Here is a 20,119-nt window from a genome sequence, read left to right on the forward strand (position 1 = left end):
TTTAATCAAATCACACAATATACAATTCAGTAGTAGAAAAATATATACACTATTCAATAAATACTCCTATTCTATTTATTTACATGGTGATTTTTTTACACTCAATTTAAAACTTTGTACTAAATTGAAAATCAAAATATCTTCAAGATGTCAGCCTAATAAAGCTGTAAGTGCATCGAAAAATCTAGTCCTATCCTTCGTGTGTATTTCAAAATCTGAAACAAAAAAATATAGTGAATGACTCAAGTTTCTCACTGAATTATAGATCTAAAGGTTGATAGAGAATCTTCATTAATGAAGACACTTCATTCAACTTTATTTTTACATATATTTACATTTTATAATGACATCTGCAACGACTGTAAACATTGCGTACTAGATAAAATAACTGTAATCGAATAATGTAAGTTATCAGTGTAAAACTATTTTTAAAACTGTATTGAAGGTACAGGTGAATACCGCAGGACAAGATCAATATGGTGGCAATAATAAATACAACATATATCCACCTTGATGAATAATATTCAGTTGTCAGTTATTTTTTTAAATTCAGTTTGTATCAATTGAATTGTTCAGTTCCAATTTGTAAGTTTATATTATTTAATTAAATACTGATTTTCGATTGATTTTCAGTGGAAATAATAATAATTGTAGGCCAACATGAATTCTTACGACTTAAAACTTGCAACTTTCAACTTAATACTGATTATCCACAATAACGAATTCAGATTGGATTGCGAAAAGGAAATTATTATAAATCACCAATTTTCAACAGGAGTAATTTTCGAATCATATTCATCTTTGTTATAAGGAGAGCAAAATTAGCATAGCAAATGTCAGAATATAAAATAAATTAATGGATGAAGCCGTTATTATATAGTAGATCATCATGAAAAATGAGAATTAAAACTTCCTGTTTTTTACCACTTTTGTCCTATAAGGACATTTTCAAGCAAATACTTCTACAACCACATCAGGTAATGGCTTTATTACCTGAACGTTGTTTACCTGTGACAATGTTTTTTTAAACACTTTTGTCCTATAAGGACAATTTCAAGCCAATACTGCTACAACCACATCAGGTAATTACGTTTTTGCCTGAATGTTGTTTACCTGTGACAATGTTTTTTAAACACTTTTGTCCTATAAGGACATTTTCAAGCGAATACGGCTACAGCCACATCAGGTAATTACGTTATTACCTGAATGTTGTTTACCTGTGAAAAAATTTTTTAAACACTTTTGTCCTATAAGGACATTTTCAAGCGAATACTGATACAACCACATCAGGTAATGACTGTATTATCTGAATGTTGTTTACCCGTGACAATGTTTTTTTTACCACTTTTGTTCTATAACGCATTTTCAAGCGAATACTTCTACAACCACATCAGGTAATGACTTTATTACCTGAATGTTTTTTACCTGTGGCAATGGTTTTTTACCACTTTTGTCCTGACATTTTCAAGCAATCACTTCTACAACCGCATCAGGTAATTACGTTATTACCTGAATGTTGTTTACCTGTGACAATGTTTTTTACCACTTTTGTCTTATAAGGACATTTTCAAGCGAATACTTCTACAACCAACCACATCAGGTAATGACTTTATTACCTGAATTATGTTTACCTGTGACAATGTGGGTTCGCTAATCTGGAAACCAGCGAGTAGACAAGATTAATTTGATCATTTAATAGGTTATATTCGCAATGTCTATGTTCATGAATTTCCAAGGATTCCAGTTGATTGAGTTTCCAACCCTTGCCTTCATTTTGCACTATGAAGGCAAGGTCTATATTTTTATCTCCTTTTTTTTATCTGACCAAGGGTTTCTTCAAGTTCCAATTTTATCTTGGTATCAAAACTTTGTTGGGGATAATAAACGCTGGAGATTTTTATCAGATTTTTGGTACAAATATTCCATTTCTGAATAATGAATGAAAAAATTAAAATAACTTACAGGAAGTGTCGAAATAATCGCACGTGGCATCACAATTTATTCGTTCTGCTGCTTGTTCAAATGCTTTTCCAAAAAAACTGAAAAAACAAGTATTAGGGCAAATCTTATAATTTATTGTTTCACAGACTTACTTTTTTGGCGAGTTTTCACAAAGAGGGGGAATTCCAAGTATGATACAAGTTCCTGTTTCCATATTCTTTGGAGCAGAAACAATAAGAGGTAAAGTTGACGCCTTACGGTTTCTGGACATGGACACATACGCTTTCAATAAAAATTGAGCCAGAAGTGACAATATATGAAGCTGAGAGAACATATACCCATCGATGCTGCCCTGCGAAGAATATAACATTAGCAATAATTATTAATTACTGAAATTCATCTGCCAAACCTCTTGCACAATATGGTAAATGAATGGCCCAGCTGTGATTATTTGCTTCATATCTAATGCACTTTTCACTGTTTTGAAGAGAATTTTGGTGACATCTTTTGCCATTTCAATGGCTCCATGCAAAGCAGTCTTCTTTGTTCTGGTGAGACAATCAAGAGCGAGGTTGAAAAGCTCTTCCGGCTTTTTATCACGAGGCTATAATAATTGATGATCAGTGAGTGTCAAATACTAGAGGTACACCTTACCTTATATATCATTTAATTTGTATGTTATAGTTTTCACAAACTGTTTTTCATTTTCTAGATGTGGCCTAAACTATTTTTAAGATATCTGCTATTTATTGGTAGAACTCAGACATCAATGTTCAGATGGCAAAATTCGCGAAAATCGGAAAATCGTTAAATGGAAAACTTATATTCGCAAACTATCCACTACTGAGCATGATCATTCAAACAACCCAACTCTATATATGTTTTGGTTTGAGTTTCCTTCTTTCGCTTAGCACATCAACATCAGTAAATGGAAAACACAGCCTGTGTATGTGATAAAGAGTGAAAGTATACTACCCTAGATTTATTTTCAAAAACGAATATTCATATACACACATCGGAAAAGTCTAGGGATATTTTTATAACATACTGAATATCATAAAAATAAATGCATGAGGTCGTTTAATTTCGATTGAATTGGTACACTCGACCACCCTGTAGATTTCTATGGGTTGAAGAAAGCCTGCAAAAACGGTAACTAATCTTTTATCAAGTTCTTTACAAACTGTAGGTTTTCGGCTGAAATGAATAATCTGAAAGTGTCGAGTTTGTACATTCTATGCAGTTCTTACTCAGCAATTAAACTGGAAATATTGTGCTTTAACATGGAACGCCATCATTTACCATTGGCTGAGATGAATAGAGCTGTAGGGCTTCTTCAAGGTAGCATGCGACAAAATGATGTAGCTCTTCGTTTGGGGGTCTCCCAAAGTGTTATCAGTCGATTGTGGCGGCGTTTTCGTGAAAGTGGCAGTCCAGCCGAACAACATCCAGGGCGAGGACGCGCTACAACTGCAGTTCAAGACCGATTTTTGGTCTTAACCGCAAGAAGACAACCGACAATCAAAGCACCTGAGTTGGTTAACGTGTTGCAGCAGACGCACCAGGTAACCATTGGTCGTGATACTGTCAGAAATCGACTGCATGAAGCAGATCTCCACAACAGAAGGCCACTTAGATATCCACCTTTGTCGAGAGGCAGTCGCGGTAGAAGATTAGAGTGGTGTCAAGAACATCAAAACTGGGATGCAATTGATTGGGCCACAGTTTTGTTTACAGACGAATCCAGATTTGGATTTCATCCAGATTCTCGTCGAGTAAGACTGTGGAGACGACCTGGAAATAATGAACGTTTGAGACACGTCCAGGAAGTCCACACATACAGAGATGGTACAGTAATGCTATGGGGCGAAATCATGATCGGCTGCAGAACCGATCTCGTTTTTCCGAATCGCTCCCTCACAGCTCAACAGTACCTCGATACCATTCTTCTACCTATCGTCCGTCCGTTTGCTGGTGCTGTTGGTGAAAACTTCCACCTAATGCACGATAATGCTCGTCCACATGTTGCGCCTCTAGTGACTGACTGGCTTACCAACGAAGGAGTTGATGTATTGCCATGGCCAGCACAATCACCGGACCTGAATCCCATTGATCATGTGTGGGACATGCTTCAACGAAGAATTACTCCACATATGGGGAACATTCACACAACGTTTCAATTGAGAGAGCTTTTAATCGATGAATGGGCAAATGTACCTCAACAAGACATTGACAATCTCATTTTGTCGATGCACGATAGATGTAGGGCCGTAATAAACCAGCGTGGAAGCCATACTTTTTATTGATTCCAATTTTTTTTGTATTATGATTTTTTTTCGGGATGCCAAAGAGCCATATTTTTTTTTAGTTTTGCTTATATGCGTACTCAGTATTTTTGACCATTTAATAAATTTTGTTGTAAGTTACATTCGTTTAATAATCACCCGTTAACTTTTTTCCCTAAAGCGATCTAAAAAAATTATTGCCATTTTTAAAAATATCCCTAGACTTTTCCGATGTGTGTATTTTGGGATCTTCTTATACAAAATGGAGTTAGTAATGAGTAGTTCATATGAACAATACTATAGTTATCTTTTCAATTAATTCAGGTGAAGTTTAAAGACCATGAATTGATTTGCAAATATCTGACTTTTTCCTGTTCCCAAGATTGAAAAGAGCCCTGGAAGGACAGGGGTATGCGACGATTGAGGAGATAAAAACTGAATTGCTGAGAGGATATTCTAAAAAGTGCATATCAGACCTGCTTCAAATATTGAAAAAAATGCTGGTACAAGTGTATTATACCTAAGGGGGACTATTTTGAAGGGAACAAAATAGAAATTGATGAATAAATATGTTTTGAGAAAAACGAAAATTCACCTTATTTTTTGGAAAGAACTCATATCTTTCCTAAGTTTCATATCACTGTTTTTTGCAAAATATCTTCGAAATATACATAAAATTAACAACTAATCTACAGGTATTGGTGAAATTGTTTCTTACTTACTGATGATTCGAGTATTGCTAACAAAGCATAAACAATGTCAGACGCACAATATTTATCCCTATATCCATACTGTAGTACAAATGATGCATAAACAATGTCTTGTAAACCATATTTCTCAGAAAACTTTTCTACACATTTGTGAAATTCTTTCCTCAACTGTAAATCCATGCTCTTGAAGGACTGTCTACTTTGAATCAATGGAAAACTGAAAAAAAATATATAAGAAATTATCCATTACTATAACAGACTACCAGGCACTTTTCATCATCCTTAAAGCAAATCACTACAAAGGACTTACAAACAGACAATATATCAATAATTTCTAGAATGAAATATCTCGCCTTCTGTTATAAGTACTTTTATATGTTCAAATATTCATTGATTCATTTATCCTGAATATATACAGACAGAGTCCAATTACATATACACAGTACCTAAACTACACTAAACTTAACACATATATAGATAAAAAGATACAATTGACAATAAAATTATTATAAATATAAAATCTCTATAATGAAATATATGAAATCATTGCAAATAGGTGTTAAAAAATATAGGAAATAGAAACGGGCTAGTGTGTAAATTCATAATATACATGTCATATCTGTAAAAATAAAAGAAACATGTAACATTAATTCATTCTTATTGAATAGAGAATAACAGAGATCTGAGATTGGTTGGGGTAATGTTTAAAATATCGATATCAGTGTTTTCAACTAATTTGTTCGTAGTTATCAAGGAGCAATCAACTGGAGAATTTATGTTGAAGTTATGAAATATGCAATCTCTTCGCCACAGGCGGATATCTGGTATACTGAAATTGATGGAAGCGAGTACATCGGGAAGAAAAATGTTGTTTCGTAATAAATTGAATATGAATAATATTTGAAAATTTTCTCGACGTTTTTTAAGGGTGCTTAAATTAAAATCTTTAATTTGTTTTACATAGGATATCATAAAAGGGTATATTCCATATTTTTTTTAGATACATTGACCTGAGATATCATTTTTGTACCTTTTCCAGCATATCAGAATGCGTCAGCGTTTGGGGTGACCATATTACACACGCATATTCGAGTTTTGAACGAATGTAAGAATTAAAAAGTACTTTATAAGTCTTAAAGGTAAATTCATGACAAGTCCTGAGGATGAATCCAAGCCGTCTGAAACATTCCGCTTGCAGTCTTTCAATATGTTCATTGAAGTTGAAGTTTGAAGTAAACACTATACCTAGATCCTTGATTTCATTGACTCTCTCGATAGGAATATTATCAATGTTATAGAGTCTCTTGAAAGGATTTCTTTTCCTGGTAAAAGTTATTATTCTACATTTGGATACATTCAAAGCCAGGTCATTATCCTTACAGAAAGCAAATATGGAGATAATGTCATTTTGTATGAAATCAGTATCTTCAAATGATTTGATGGATCTGTAAATTTCCAAGTCATCAGCGTATAACACAAATTTTGTATACCTAATATAATTAGATATATCGTTGACAAACATAACAAAGAGCAGGACCTAGTATTGAGCCCTGTGGTAAACCCGAAGATGTTACGAAGGTATTTGATTTTCTATCGTTGAATTTCACAAAATTCTCGCGATTCGAAAGATACGACTTGAGTAAAGATGATAAGTTTTCTGAAAAAGAATATGCATGCAATTTCTTCATCAAGATATTGTGGTTGACCTTATCAAAGGCTTTTGCTAAGTCGGTATATACCGTGTCAACTTGAAATTCAATATTATTACCAATATAATCACTAATGAGGATTAAATTTGTTATAGTTGATTTTTTTGGTACAAAACCATGTTGTTCGTTAATTATGACTGGAGACACATGATGATATATCCGATTATATAAAACTTTTTCAAAGATTTTTGATGGCGATGGCAGAACTGTAATGGGCCTATAGTTACAAACTAAACTAGTGTTTCCTGATTTATGTATGGGTGTTATGCGACCAATTTTAAACTTGTCTGGGAATATCTTGTTTCTTATTGAGGCGTTGAATATTTTCTGTAGTGGTATTAAAAGACTGTCAGTATAGGCTTTAAAGAAATAAGCAGGAATACCATCGACACCTATAGCAGACCTAGGATTCAATGTTTTAATGGCTTCGGCTATTTCAGACTGAGTAATATTTGAAATGTTCAAATGATCTAAGTCATAACTCTAGTAATGCAGATCAGTTGGTGGTGGGGCACTATCAGTGTAAACAGATTTGAAGTAATCAGCAAATGCATTAGCGATATCGACTTCATTATCAAAATACTGATTTTCGTAAGAAAACCTGTAGGCAATATTAGAGTTTGGTCGCTTATTTTTTATGTGGTTCCAGAAATTTATTTATTTATTTATTTATTTGACACTTTGGTACATTGAGTACATGTGCTAAGTCAAATTAAAAAACAAAATAAAACTACAGAAGTTGAACAATACAAAAACAATAAATATGGTTCACGTCCACAAACTTTCACAACATAGAAGTATTATATAAAAAATCGGAGAAGCTCTAGCAAATACTCTCAAAATGTCATGAAAAAGTGTCGTGCAAGAATTCCTCAAGACTGTAGTAACACTTCTGTAAGAGAAGTTTCTTCACCTCAATTTTAAAAAGTTTATCTGACTCGATTTTCCTAATAGATGCCGGCAAGTTATTATAACAGTTTGTTGTATTAAATAGTGGGGAGCATCTAAAGTGAGCCGTTTTTTGTGAGGGGGTTCTTAACAGTTTCCCATGACGGGTGTCTCTACCATGTATATCCGCGTTTGTGACAAATTCAGTTATATTTTTACGGGCAAAAGTGACACACTTCAAGATAAATAAAGAAGGTGCCGTCAATAGGCCCTCTCTTAAGAAAATTGGTCTACAACTATCTTGAAAATCTATATTAAAAATTAGTCTCAGCAATCTTTTCTGAGCAACAAAAACTCGTGGAAATTCCCTTGCACATCCCCAAGAAATGATATTAAAGCTGATGTGAGAATAAGCCATAGAAAAGTAGACATTCATCAATCCAAAATTATCTATAGTGTTTTTCAATTGTTTGATTGAGTAATATGCGGAATTGAGTTTGTTGCAGACCTTCTGAATATGACCGCTCCAGGTCAAATTTTCGTCTAAAGACGTTCCTAAAAACAAGACTTCGCTGGAAGATCGAATTCCATTTATTGTGGAAGAGTCACTGCTGAAATTTTTCCTAATAAATGATTTCATTGAAACAGATTTAGATTCATTCAGAATAAGTTTGTTGCGTTGACACCAAGCACTGAATTTATCTATTATTTTATTTATTTTGTCTGACAACTCAACTTCGTTTTTGTCGGCCACAGTAATTGCAGTGTCATCCGCAAACATGGTTATGTGACACTCAGAAAAGAATTCAGACAGGTCATTTATGAAATTGAGGAACAACAATGGTCCCAGGACAGAACCTTGAGGCACTCCTAGTTTTACATCTTTGGGACTTGATAAAATTCCATTGCAGCTAACTATTAGACTACGGTTTTCCATATATGATTTCACCCAGTTCAATAGATTATTTGGGAAACCTAGGCCTGCAAGTTTAATTATAAAAAAATTGGAAGAAATGGTATCAAATGCTTTTGACAAATAGAAAAAAAGTGTTACAACTAGTTTATTCGAGTCAACCTGTGTATAAATGAAATTTAATAAATGGTATGAAGCTGATTCAATTGATTTGTTCTTCCTGAAGCCATATTGGTTATAACTAAAAAGATTATTTTGATCCATGTAATTCAGAATTCTGTTACTAACAACTTTCTCAAACAGTTTAGAGAGGGAACAAAGTAAAGATATCTGTCTGTAGTTGTCTACCTCAGTTTTGTCGCCTTTTTTATATAGAGGAAATATGAGAGCCGTTTTAAATACATTTGGAAAACAACCTACAAAAAATGACTGATTCATCAAAAACAATAGTGGCTCGATTATAAGGTCTACAATTTTTTTCACAGTAACTATTGAGATACCATCAGTACCCGTGGAGTTTTTATTTGCCATTATTTCCAGAGTACCTAGAATTTCTGTCTTTGTGAATGGGGATGTATCGAAGGGATACTGACTAACAGTATTCTTCGAATAGGTACAGGGAAGTAATACATTTTGACCAAAGTGCTTTGAGATGAGCAATTCGGCAGAAGATGAAAAATGTTCGGATTATTATTGATGTCTTCTTCAATATTTGATAGGTAATTAGAGTAATTTTCTTTAATAGCCAATTTAACATCTTTTCTCAACTCTTGGTATCTAAGTAAATAAGAAGAATTTTTTTTCGATTTTTTGAAATATTTGCTTTTTAATTTTATTTTCTCAATCAAATCTCTTGTATACCAGACCAGATATTTGTTGTTATCGAGTTTTTTCTTGACAGGTACACATTGATCAAGAATGTCATATAGAATTTCATAATATGTACTATGACCTGTTAGACGATTGAAATTATTGAATGTACCTACCCCATATCGGCGAGTAACTCATGTAACTTCTTTTCACCTTTCAACAACCTCATTTTGACTGCCGGGAACATGGAGTATTTCAAACTAGATTCGACAGACCAGTGTCGATAAAGTGTAAGCCTCAAATCATTTTCGAATGAGATTTTAAGTGATGTCAAGACGTCAGTGTCATTCGTCTTGTTCTGTAACCTAGTGGCATGCGATTGAAGTGGTCCTATTTCTAAAGTATACTGGGTATTTTCAATCTTTCCTAAAATCAATTGTTCCGTTAGAGCTACTATGGCCAGCCAAAGTAGATCTTTGTCATCCTTGTTCAGCTTCCATGCTAACTCAAAAATTCTTATAGCACTCTGAAAAAAAGAACTAATATTATCCGGTGAATGAAAAAGTAGTTTCATGAACATTACAGTTCATGACAATGGCAAAATTTGTGATCTTTTTTCAAACTATCATAGCGAATGTAGCTTTGTAGGGTACCATTGAAGAACATTCCTTAAGTGGGGGGTTGCCATTTAAGACTATAAAGTTGGAGTGGCTGGGGACGAGGGGTAAGTGAAAACAAGTTAGCTATTACATCATTTTGTTTCATCCTCCCTATTATGGAAGCTGTTTTCAGCGATTTCTTATATTTTATTTACTTGCTCAGATATAGCCATTGTCAGTTTTAAAATTGTCACCCTGTATAAAATTATTCCACATTTGATAACTGATCAGATGTTATTATTTACTTCACTGTATATTACCAATTCCCAAATATATTTCATAAACTTACGGTAATACAATTTGATCCCGATGCTTTTTTTCAATAAAATATTCAGTCAGAAGTATTAGTCATTGTTCAAATTGAAAGGGGCATATTTTTGGGAGAGATTAAATTTTGGAAAAGACATTTTTTGGCTTTCTACTTCTCCTTCTTTATAAAAAAAATATGAGAATCATAAATAGTTATTGATTTAGCGGATTGAGATAGGAACCAACAGCAAGCAGATTGCAGACTGTTTTGCAAACTTTTTTGCTACTGTTTATTCTTCTTCTGCTGATATAGATGTTAATAATTTTTCAGAATTAGTTGAGTATGATATACCAGATTTCTACGTGTCAGTGGAAGACATTTTCAACAAAATTTTCAATCTCAAAGACAAACTGAATTGTGGACCTGTTGGCTTTCCCGAGTATTTTTTCAAAAAATGTATCTGCACCTTAACATATCCCATATTTCTTATTTTCAAGTGCTCATTAGATTCTAGTTCATTTCCTGACCTGTGGAAATATAGCTTTATTCGGCCTATTTTTAAATCTGGTGATAAACAAAATGTGGAAAATTATCAGAGTATCTGTAGTCCGTCTTCACTTGCGAAAATTTTTGATTCGTTAGTTAGTGATCAGTTAAAATTTTATTGTAAGGAACGTTTAATAAATAATCAACATGGATTCTCACAATATAAATCTACTATTACCAACTTTATGATTTTTGAACACAAAATATTGGATGTTTTAGAAAGTAAAGGGCAAATGGATACAGTGTATACGGATTTTTCAAAAGCTTTTGATCGAGTGGACCACAATATCTTATTAAAAAAATTAAAGATATTTGGATTTTCTGACTCAGCTATAACATGGCTCAGAAGTTTCTTATATAATCGAAACCAACAAGTTGAAGTTGGAGGCGTTACATCGGTTATAATTCAGGTGCCATCAGGGGTACCTCAGGGTTCTCACTGTGCTCCTATGTTATTCAATATCTTTATTAACGACATTGTTGAATGTTTCCATCATACTGATTTTTTGATGTTCGCAGATGATATCAAAGTTTTCATGCCAATAAGATCACTATGTGATTCAACACTAATGCAAGATGACCTAGATAGATTGGTTACATGGTGCTCCGAGAACAATTTACAGTTGAATATCGCAAAATGCTGTTTTATAAGTTTTTACAAAATAAATAAAAGATTTGACACTTCTTATGTAATTAATGGCCATGGATTATCTTATGTTCTGTCTGTGAAGGATCTGGGTGTTTTTTTTGATGAACAACTTCAATTTTTAGACCACTTGAACTATATCGTAGTGAAGGCGGCAAAATGTCTTGGATTTATTCTACGACATGGTAAACATCTGTCCCTTCAAGTCTTAAGGATAGTTTACTTGTCTCTGGTAGTATCAATATTAGATTATGGTTCAATGATATGGTCTCCATTTTATGACAATCACAATCTTACTCTTGTAAGAGTTCAAAACAAATTCCTAAGATTTTGTGCTCATAGAATGAGTATACCTGTTATTGACCATGATTATAGCAACATTTTAGAAATTCTTAATCTCAAACTGTTGAGAAAAAGGAGGGAAAACTTTGATCTAATTTTCATATACAAGTTACTGAATGGCTTAATTGTTGCTCCTGGAATTCTAGAAAATAATAATTTCAATGTCCCAAACAGAATTCTAAGGTCCAGCGATTTGTTTCATTTACGGTTTCATTTTACAAATTATGGCTTACATAACCCTGTTGGGTCATACACTTCGACTTATCAATGAAAGAAAATTGGAAGCAACTGGTATATCTCTCAGCAAATTCAAAAACAATCTCTTAACTGCATGGTAGTATTATGATATGTATTTCATAATAACTTAGTAATGTAGTATATTACTTCATTACATAATTGTTAATTTTATTCTCAAATGGAAGTGATCCCGTAAAATAAATAAATAAATAAATAAAAATAATGTTTTTCAAGCATGAATTTGAAATGACTTACTGCCCTGGCATAGTAGGTGAACTGGGAATATTCAAATAGTAATTTATTGCGATTGTCTTCCCACAGTCTTCGTTCTCTTCTTTTGATTATTTCTGCTTCATCTAATCTTCTCCGTTTAGCCGCCCTCCCTTCGCCGTCACTACTTCCTTCTTCTTCTGAATCTCCTTCTTCATCAGACTGAAACAAAAAAATGGATAGTTAATAAAAATAGCAAACATTTGAAAAATATAACTCACTTCTTCTTTGAAGATGTCATGGAATTCAGGAACTGCTGAATCTTCTTCGGGAGTGGACAGCAGCCTAACTTGTCCATTACTATAAATGTTACATAAATCTATAGGCCTGTGACTGTCCAAAATGAAAAACGTAACATCATCCTCAGCTTCTAGCTCTTCTACAATGTCAATCGTTCCTCCACAGTTAATCAAGATGAAATATTTCACATCGTTACAATTTTCTTTATACGCTGATTTCAGATCTTCGATTCCTCGGACAACTGATAGGGTGTACAATATGTGTTTGTATCTCAATAAATATTGTAAAATTTTACAGGAACAGATACTGTCAATGTCGTAATGAATTAGAAGAAATATTCTCTGAAAATGAAATTACCTTGGTCAGTTTCATAATAATTTTCAAAACCTACTAATGAGATAGTTAAAAATATCTAGTATAGTTACATGGAAAGGATATTTGAAATAAATGCCATGTGTTTCTATAGCTCCATATCTCAATATTCATTCTACTTTTTCGTGGTATATACGAATTGATAGAGAATTTTGTACTCTATACATTGATGCTGTTCATTTTTTCTAAATTTTAATTTTTTTGTATTTTTTTTCAGCTGATTACTATATGATGTTGTTAATGGACACACTGTTGGTTTGCAAATTTTGTTCCTAAGATTTTAGCCTCGAAGCTGAGCCCCGAAGTGGTCGACCTACGGTAATTCAGGACGAGGATTTCAAGATCCTGCCGGAGACTGACCCATCACAAACGGTTGACAAACCTCAAATGCATTTCTGGACTCAAATCGACAAGCCTGAGTAATTGAGGGTGTCTATGCCGAAACTTGGCTTTGAAATTGACTGCCTTTAGGAGTGTCGTTTATTTTTGATATTCAAAGATTGAGTTCTCTGTTGATTCCATAGATGGCGTATTCATAAGGGGAGATGTCATCGTCCTCAATTGACTGCACTGTAGCCAGAAACACGTGATTGCAGTTTGCCAATTATCTCCTTTTATTGAGTGATAGTCTGTGAAGATCACTTGTGATGAATGAAAGATTGATTCTTTTTACTCTTGTTTCATCCGTCTTTAACTCAATCCTCAATACATACATCATGTATGTACTATAGATGAATTCTGGTGCAACTCGTTCCATAAGTCCATTTTCAAAATATACACCCCTTTTTAAAAACATAAAATGAGCAAAATGTTGATGGAAACAATATCATTCAATGGAGTGGACATAATTTATTAGATGCTATGAGACCCCAAAAACAAAGGACTCAAGATCTTGCACATATTGAATCACAATTCTTTGTGATTTCATCTAGCTGTCTTATAAAGCAACTTCCAAAGTTGCCTTTGAAAATCAATTATCCAAATCCAAAAATAGGCACTTTTTGCAATCACCAGAATTTCAATACTCTTCTCAACGTGTGATTACCAACCATCTTCTATAGACACCAACAACACTCTTCAAGTGCTGAAAACTGTTTTCTTCATCTCCTTTTTTATTCTACACCAGAGGTTCCAGCTTTACCTTTCAATGATCCAACTGCTTTCGACTTATTGTGACTCGCCACTTTCGACCTAAGACTGGTGTATGAATCTACACCAAGTGTGACTGACAAATTCACTACTGACTACTCAAGCATAATATTGCTTCGCAGTGTAGAGTCGTTTGATTTCTCCTAGTCAATCTTCACTTTGATTTTATTCAAATTGTAACAAAATTCTAATGGATAATAATTTCAAACTCAGAAGAAACAATATGTACCAATGCTTTGTAAATAATAAATGAAAATTATTGCACATGTTTTTGATATGAACAATTAGCACCAAGATGATGTACATCAATGGGTGTCCTTCGTTTGATTTACCATTTTATCCACCTTAAGGAGAAATAAACTATTTAAAAAGGAATGGTACTCAAAAGAAATTTCTGAACTCTTCAAAAGACCCTGCTAAAATATATTGTAAATTATATTTAGAAAATTCTCTTTCTGTTTTATAAATTGGTTTTTAAGATATCGAATGACTTACCTTTCCAGATAAAAATTCATAGAAGTCTTTTTTAATATCGTCCACATACATCGTAAACCAAAACGACCTAAAACAACATTTTACATTCTAACTTCTAACCACTATTTGATAACCGCCAAAACTCAACCAAAACACCGAAAAAAACTGTTCTGTGAGTTATGTGCCTATATTCGGTCGCATATGATACCAAAAGTGTAATGCTAAAAAAACTACAAGCAGAAGTATAATATTTAATATGTAATATAATACTGTTCTTTTAGCATTATGCAAGTTGTTATATCCTTTTGTCAGGTATTTTCAGGTAATAAAAGACCAAACCATAGAGGTAGGAGGTAGGTAATCATTAATATTCTACAATTTTTTGTATCTAAGTACCAGTAGTACCACGATATGAAACATAAAAGCTCTATAACAGGTTGTGTTTATAATGGCCGTATTCTCCGTATACTATTAAGCCCAACTTGTACCTTCAGCTCGCTTATGGCCGTATTGTCCATATAGTGCATTTAGCCTGGTTTAAACCTGGCACGTCCAATTCGAAAATTACATATAAGGCACTTTGGCAGGTTTGAAGCCTTCAAGTGAAGTTTGTATAAACCCAACCTGGCTTTTTGTCAGGGATGAGGACTGAGAAGTACCACTATAACACAATCGTACCTACAAATATCAGATATTCATATATCTGCAATATTTACCCTTTCGCCCTTGTGTTTATTTTACTGCCGAACGAAGAAAAAGTTTGATTCACTTCTTATGGCTGGACCAAGTACCTACCAAACATTCATTTTAGCTTAGCGCTTGTATAAGCATGGTGCTTAAACGCTCCTTTTGATTTACATTGTGACAACTTTCAAGAAGTAAAAGTTTGGTGCAAGACATGTTCCATATATTTAAGGTAAAAATTACTTAAAAAGTCTACATTTCTTTCTTATTTGCTAATCAAATGTCTAGTTGTTCTATTTCAATTTCGTGTTGTTTCATCATGAGGACATTTTCTGCCTCCATGTGCCGGAATTGGGTATCCAAAATATGGATTTATTTTGATCGACTATCCCGAAAATTAAATGCCCTTCTAAGTTCGGTAGTGCTGGTAAAATGTATATTCAATCATGAGATATACTCAATAGAAAAAATTACATCATTTCTCATTTTTTGAAATAAATGATTTTGTTGAAGAAATCAAAATATGAGTGTGATACATTATTCACTAAATGTGGTATATTTTCATCTTGTTGTTGGTACGATTTATTTTACTTCTGGCAACACTGCTTTGATTTGGTGAATGTGAAAGTTAGGTTAGGTTCTGTGTTTAAGGGTTAGGTTGTTTATTTCAAAAACATATAATATACAGATATATGAGAATTTGAAAATACATTGATTTCAATATGTCACGCCCTGAGTACCTTGCTCCACCTGAAATCGTGAGTATAGTTTTTATGATATGCACATGTTTGTTGTATGCAATTCCTAATTCTATTTTAGTTTTACAATGAAGAGGAGGCAAGGAAATACACTCAAAAGTATGTAACATATTAAAAATTAGGAAGGTTTCATTAAAATTACGTGATATTTCAGCTCAAGAATCATGGACATTCAGGTTCAGATGTGTGAACGTGCGGTTGAACTCTTGGTTCTTCCTGAAGACTCTCCTTGTTACCTTCTAGATATTGGATGTGGTTCGGGATTGAGTGGAAGTGTTCTCGAAGACCAAGGACACTTCTGGGTTGGTTTAGACATATCAGAAGCTATGCTAGGTATTTTTTTCAGAGATTGACTGCTGTGGTCATTAACATTTGTATGTCTACTATTAATTTCTGTTCATTGTTCATTTGAACTATTCTGAATCATGACAGAGAGATGTTTCAAATTAGACTATTTTATATATTTTTTTTGGTTTTCTAACTTTTCAAAATCAGAAAAAAATGTAATGGAGAACTTCAAAAACGTCTAGAGAGGGCAAACTTTTTGTTTTTTTGATAAGTTACTGCTTAAATTCAAAATATTCCTCACAAAGAAAAACACTATTGAAATTGTGATTTCCTTCACAATTGAAGACTTTAGTTTGATATTCAAGCCTAATAACTCTGTCTTACTTGGTTCATCAAAAAATATACAGTATTTCAAAAGGTGTGCTGTCTTTTATTTTCAGGTGTTGCAGTAGAAAGGGAGGTGGAAGGTGATTTGACGTTATCTGATATGGGACAAGGATGTCCGTTTAGGGCAGGTTGGTAAAAATGATCTTGATATTTGCCAGAATACATTTCAGTGTTACTTTTAGAATTTTGAAGGAAATCAAATAGTATGCCACTGCAAGTTCACTTTGATAATCATTTGAAAAAACTCAAGACTACTAATTTCTCTCTCTGATGTTTTTATGAGTCGTTATGTTTTCCAAATTATTAGTGGATATGTTGCAGTTTTGCATCACATGATATTATTTTCTTTACAGGAACTTTCGATGGTGCTGTGAGCATCTCTGCACTTCAATGGTTATGTAATGCTGATAAATCATGCCACAAACCAGTACAGAGATTGTACACGTTTTTCAGCACCCTGTATGCCTGTCTGGTAAGAGTTTTATCACTCAATTAAAAAAATCCAATATTATTACAGTTGACTCGTGATAGTTCGATACTCCGGGACCGCTAGGGTGTCAGATTACCAGAAATTTCGGATTACCAGAGATTGGCTCTATTTAATTGAATTTGCAATGTATAAGTTTGGAAATCTAGTTAACAATGAATGTTTATGTAATATTTGACTAGAAAAGATTCAAAATATGTAATGAAGTCAGGTTTTAGTTTTTACAAAAGGAGAGAAGGTTATTTAATATCAAAATCATAACACATGAATCAGATTTACACGTTGAAGTAACACCGATTACTCATACGGCGCAGCGTCGGACTACTGAGCGTCTCGAACTGTAAAAGTGTCAGACTATCGCTAGTCAACTGTACTAACAACTTATCCGTACAGATATGAAAATATGATTACATATCATTTCCTACGTTTGTTTGAAGGTGGTTGACAATGTTTCCTAGTAATGAAAAAATCAAATATAACTTTTGAATCCTGAGTAACACTGAAGTGTTACTCAAAATCCTCTTTAATGTCGAAATAATACTTAAGATTCTGAAAAAAGTATCAGAATCTAGGAAGAGACTTGAGAAACATTTCTCTCTCTCACTTTCACTGTCTTCTAACGAATGCAAATCAAGTGGGCGAGACCATAACGGAATTCAGAAAGCTCTTCCTACATTTGACAAGCTGTAAGTAAGTAACCTTCATCACTGTCACTATTTTCCGGGTTTGAGGAACAACTTATATTAAGCTTTATAAGTAATTGAAAAAAAAAATGGTGAGCTATAATTTTAATGAGAATTAGCACTTCGTCTAAACTTTCTGCCACTTTCTGATAAAGTTTTTCAAAATTATTTTTGAGTTTTATTTTTTGCCAGTAACTTTACTTTTCCTTGCAACGACAAGAAAATGTTCAACATTTAAGTGGACTTATGATGCACTGTTGGGAACCCTTGGTGTAGTAATGAATATTACTGGAGCTTGTCCCCAACACCAAACAGTTATTTTAACACCTCGACACCTGTTTCGATCACCAAGTGTTCATCTTCAAGAGGAAGATCAAACTGAAGATGATCACTTGGTGATTGAAACACGTGTCGAGGTGTCAAAATAACGGTTTGGTGTTGGGAACAAACTCCAGTAATATTTAAGTGGACTGTAATCATACCTCAGCCATTGTATTCACCAGATTTGCTTCCCTGCGACTTTAGAAATTGATGAATAAATAAATGTTTTTAAGAAAAATGAAAATTCACTTAATTTTTTTGAACAGACAGCGTATTATGGCCAGTGTCCTGTTTCAATATAGTTTAACATTTTGTGATTGACAAAATGACAAATCTTTTTTTTTCAGAGTCGCTCAGCGAGAGCAGTTTTTCAGTTCTATCCAGAAAATAGTGATCAAATGGAGTTAGTAACAGCCCAAGCAATGAGAGCAGGCTTTTACGGAGGTGTAGTTGTTGATTATCCAAACAGCACCAAAGCTAAAAAGTATTTTCTGGTACTTATGACTGGAGGAAGTGTGCCCTTACCTAAAGCTCTTGGTACAGATGAAGATTCTCAAGGTGTTTGTTATTTTTTTTACATGTTAGACCTGGCAGCATTCACAATATTTTTGAACCCATTCTTATAATTCCAAAAACAAGCACTTTTTCCAATCACCAACCAAGTTAGCGTCTTCAGCGGATGAGGTAGATGTAACTATTGTTGAGCAATTATAAGTGTAAAAATGAAAGTTCATCAAATCATATTATGGTTGTTAAAATCTCGTATGTAGACATAGAAAATAATTGGATAATCTTGTTGAACGGAGATACAGGTGCAATGCAATGCAATTGTGGCCCACAGCAGGCAAGAATGTAAATTTTTACCTAAAGAAGTAATTTTTCACCTCTGTGCGGCTTTTTCTTCAAACGGGCAACTATAAGTTGATAGAGTCCAAAAGAATAGCATATATGATCCAATAACGAAAAGTTTTTTTCGATCTGTCTCATTGTCTCATCGTAGAGGGAGTCACATTAGGAATCCTTCTTGTGTGGACAACTGAATTCAAACGTTTTTTGGCTTCAGATAACTATATTTATCAGCAACACATCCGAAACGCTTGTATTGTTTAAATTGACAACCACTAAAATATCTAATGAAATAATTGTAATTTATTAAAGGATACATTTCTAAATTAAAACAAAAATTGAAGTTTCTTATTTTGAAAAATGTTTGGCAGAATCTAGTTTGGAAATTTTGCAGGTTAGGTCTGTCGGCAACAAGGCTATAGTCTATATTGATACAAAAGGACAATAATACACTTATATTGTAAATTTGGAAGAAATGTGAAATTTTCTTATAGCCACAGGTCATGGAGGTGGTTATTCTTTTTAACAATCGAGAGTCGTTTCTGGCAGGCCCGACCTACAACAATTTTTGCCGGCCCGCACAGTTTTTGCCGAGTTGCAATGCGTTTTTTCCGATCTGTTATACCACTGAAAACAATTTCCAGACTTGCAAAATAATCATACGGGGAAAAAATTCATGATAGTTTAGAGTTACACATGTCCCCGGTTTGTCCAAAAATCTGATCAAATCAATTATTGTTGAAGAGCCAGGTCACTTAAGAGTCAGGTTGGCCGAGCGGTCTAAGGCGCCAGATTTAAGCTCTGGTTCCCGAGAGGGAGCGTGGGTTCGAACCCCACACCTGACATTTTTTTTTTACTCTATGTTAATAGGTATATATTGGTATTATTTCAGGAATATCTCACACAGCCAAACGGGAGAGATTGAAACAGCAACGCGGGAAAAGTATAAAAAAAGGTAGAAATTGGATTTTAGAAAAAAAAGAAAGAAGGAGAAGGCAGGGAAAGGAAGTTAGACAAGACTCTAAATATACAGGCAGGAAAAGAAGAGAGAAATTTTAATGTAAATAAACTGAAAAATATTCCTAGTTTGTATTTAATTATGACCCAACCAGAAATATAGAAATAAAAAAAACCAAAAAATGTAGGAACATCTCCAAATTCTTATTTTGAAAAATGTAGAATAGAAACATGTGCAAAATGAGAAGAGAAAAAAAATGAAAATCC

At 33.5% G+C, this 20,119-nt stretch overlaps 2 protein-coding genes and 1 non-coding gene across 3 annotated transcripts; 2 read left to right on the forward strand and 1 right to left on the reverse strand.

Annotated features, from left to right (window-relative positions):
* Positions 1 to 52: 52 nt before the first annotated feature.
* Positions 53 to 14,595, reverse strand: Cdc45 (cell division cycle protein 45). The gene is made up of 9 exons (XM_023159438.2): positions 14,463 to 14,595; positions 12,428 to 12,787; positions 12,192 to 12,368; positions 9,433 to 9,782; positions 4,949 to 5,153; positions 2,351 to 2,545; positions 2,094 to 2,293; positions 1,963 to 2,039; positions 53 to 215 (listed from the first exon to the last, which is right to left on the reverse strand). The coding sequence occupies exons 1-9, from the start codon at positions 14,511 to 14,513 to the stop codon at positions 151 to 153; spliced, it is 1,680 nt and encodes a 559-aa protein (XP_023015206.1). The 5' UTR covers positions 14,514 to 14,595; the 3' UTR covers positions 53 to 150.
* A 1,129-nt stretch (positions 14,596 to 15,724) lies between these two features.
* LOC111504748 (18S rRNA (guanine-N(7))-methyltransferase) lies at positions 15,725 to 19,980 on the forward strand. Its single transcript, XM_023159437.2, has 7 exons — positions 15,725 to 15,883; positions 15,945 to 15,982; positions 16,038 to 16,216; positions 16,612 to 16,686; positions 16,912 to 17,030; positions 18,397 to 18,607; positions 19,788 to 19,980. Exons 1-7 carry the CDS (start codon positions 15,848 to 15,850, stop codon positions 19,952 to 19,954), a joined length of 825 nt encoding a protein of 274 aa, XP_023015205.1. The 5' UTR covers positions 15,725 to 15,847; the 3' UTR covers positions 19,955 to 19,980.
* Positions 19,657 to 19,740, forward strand: TRNAL-UAA (transfer RNA leucine (anticodon UAA)). The gene has a single exon. It is a non-coding gene; the product is annotated as a tRNA-Leu (tRNA).
* Positions 19,981 to 20,119: the final 139 nt, after the last annotated feature.

This window comes from Leptinotarsa decemlineata, unplaced genomic scaffold (assembly GCF_025532065.1).
Source record: "Leptinotarsa decemlineata unplaced genomic scaffold, Ldec_3_MD MMD2_tig00000505_RagTag_RagTag, whole genome shotgun sequence".
Lineage (NCBI taxonomy): Eukaryota > Metazoa > Arthropoda > Insecta > Coleoptera > Chrysomelidae > Leptinotarsa > Leptinotarsa decemlineata.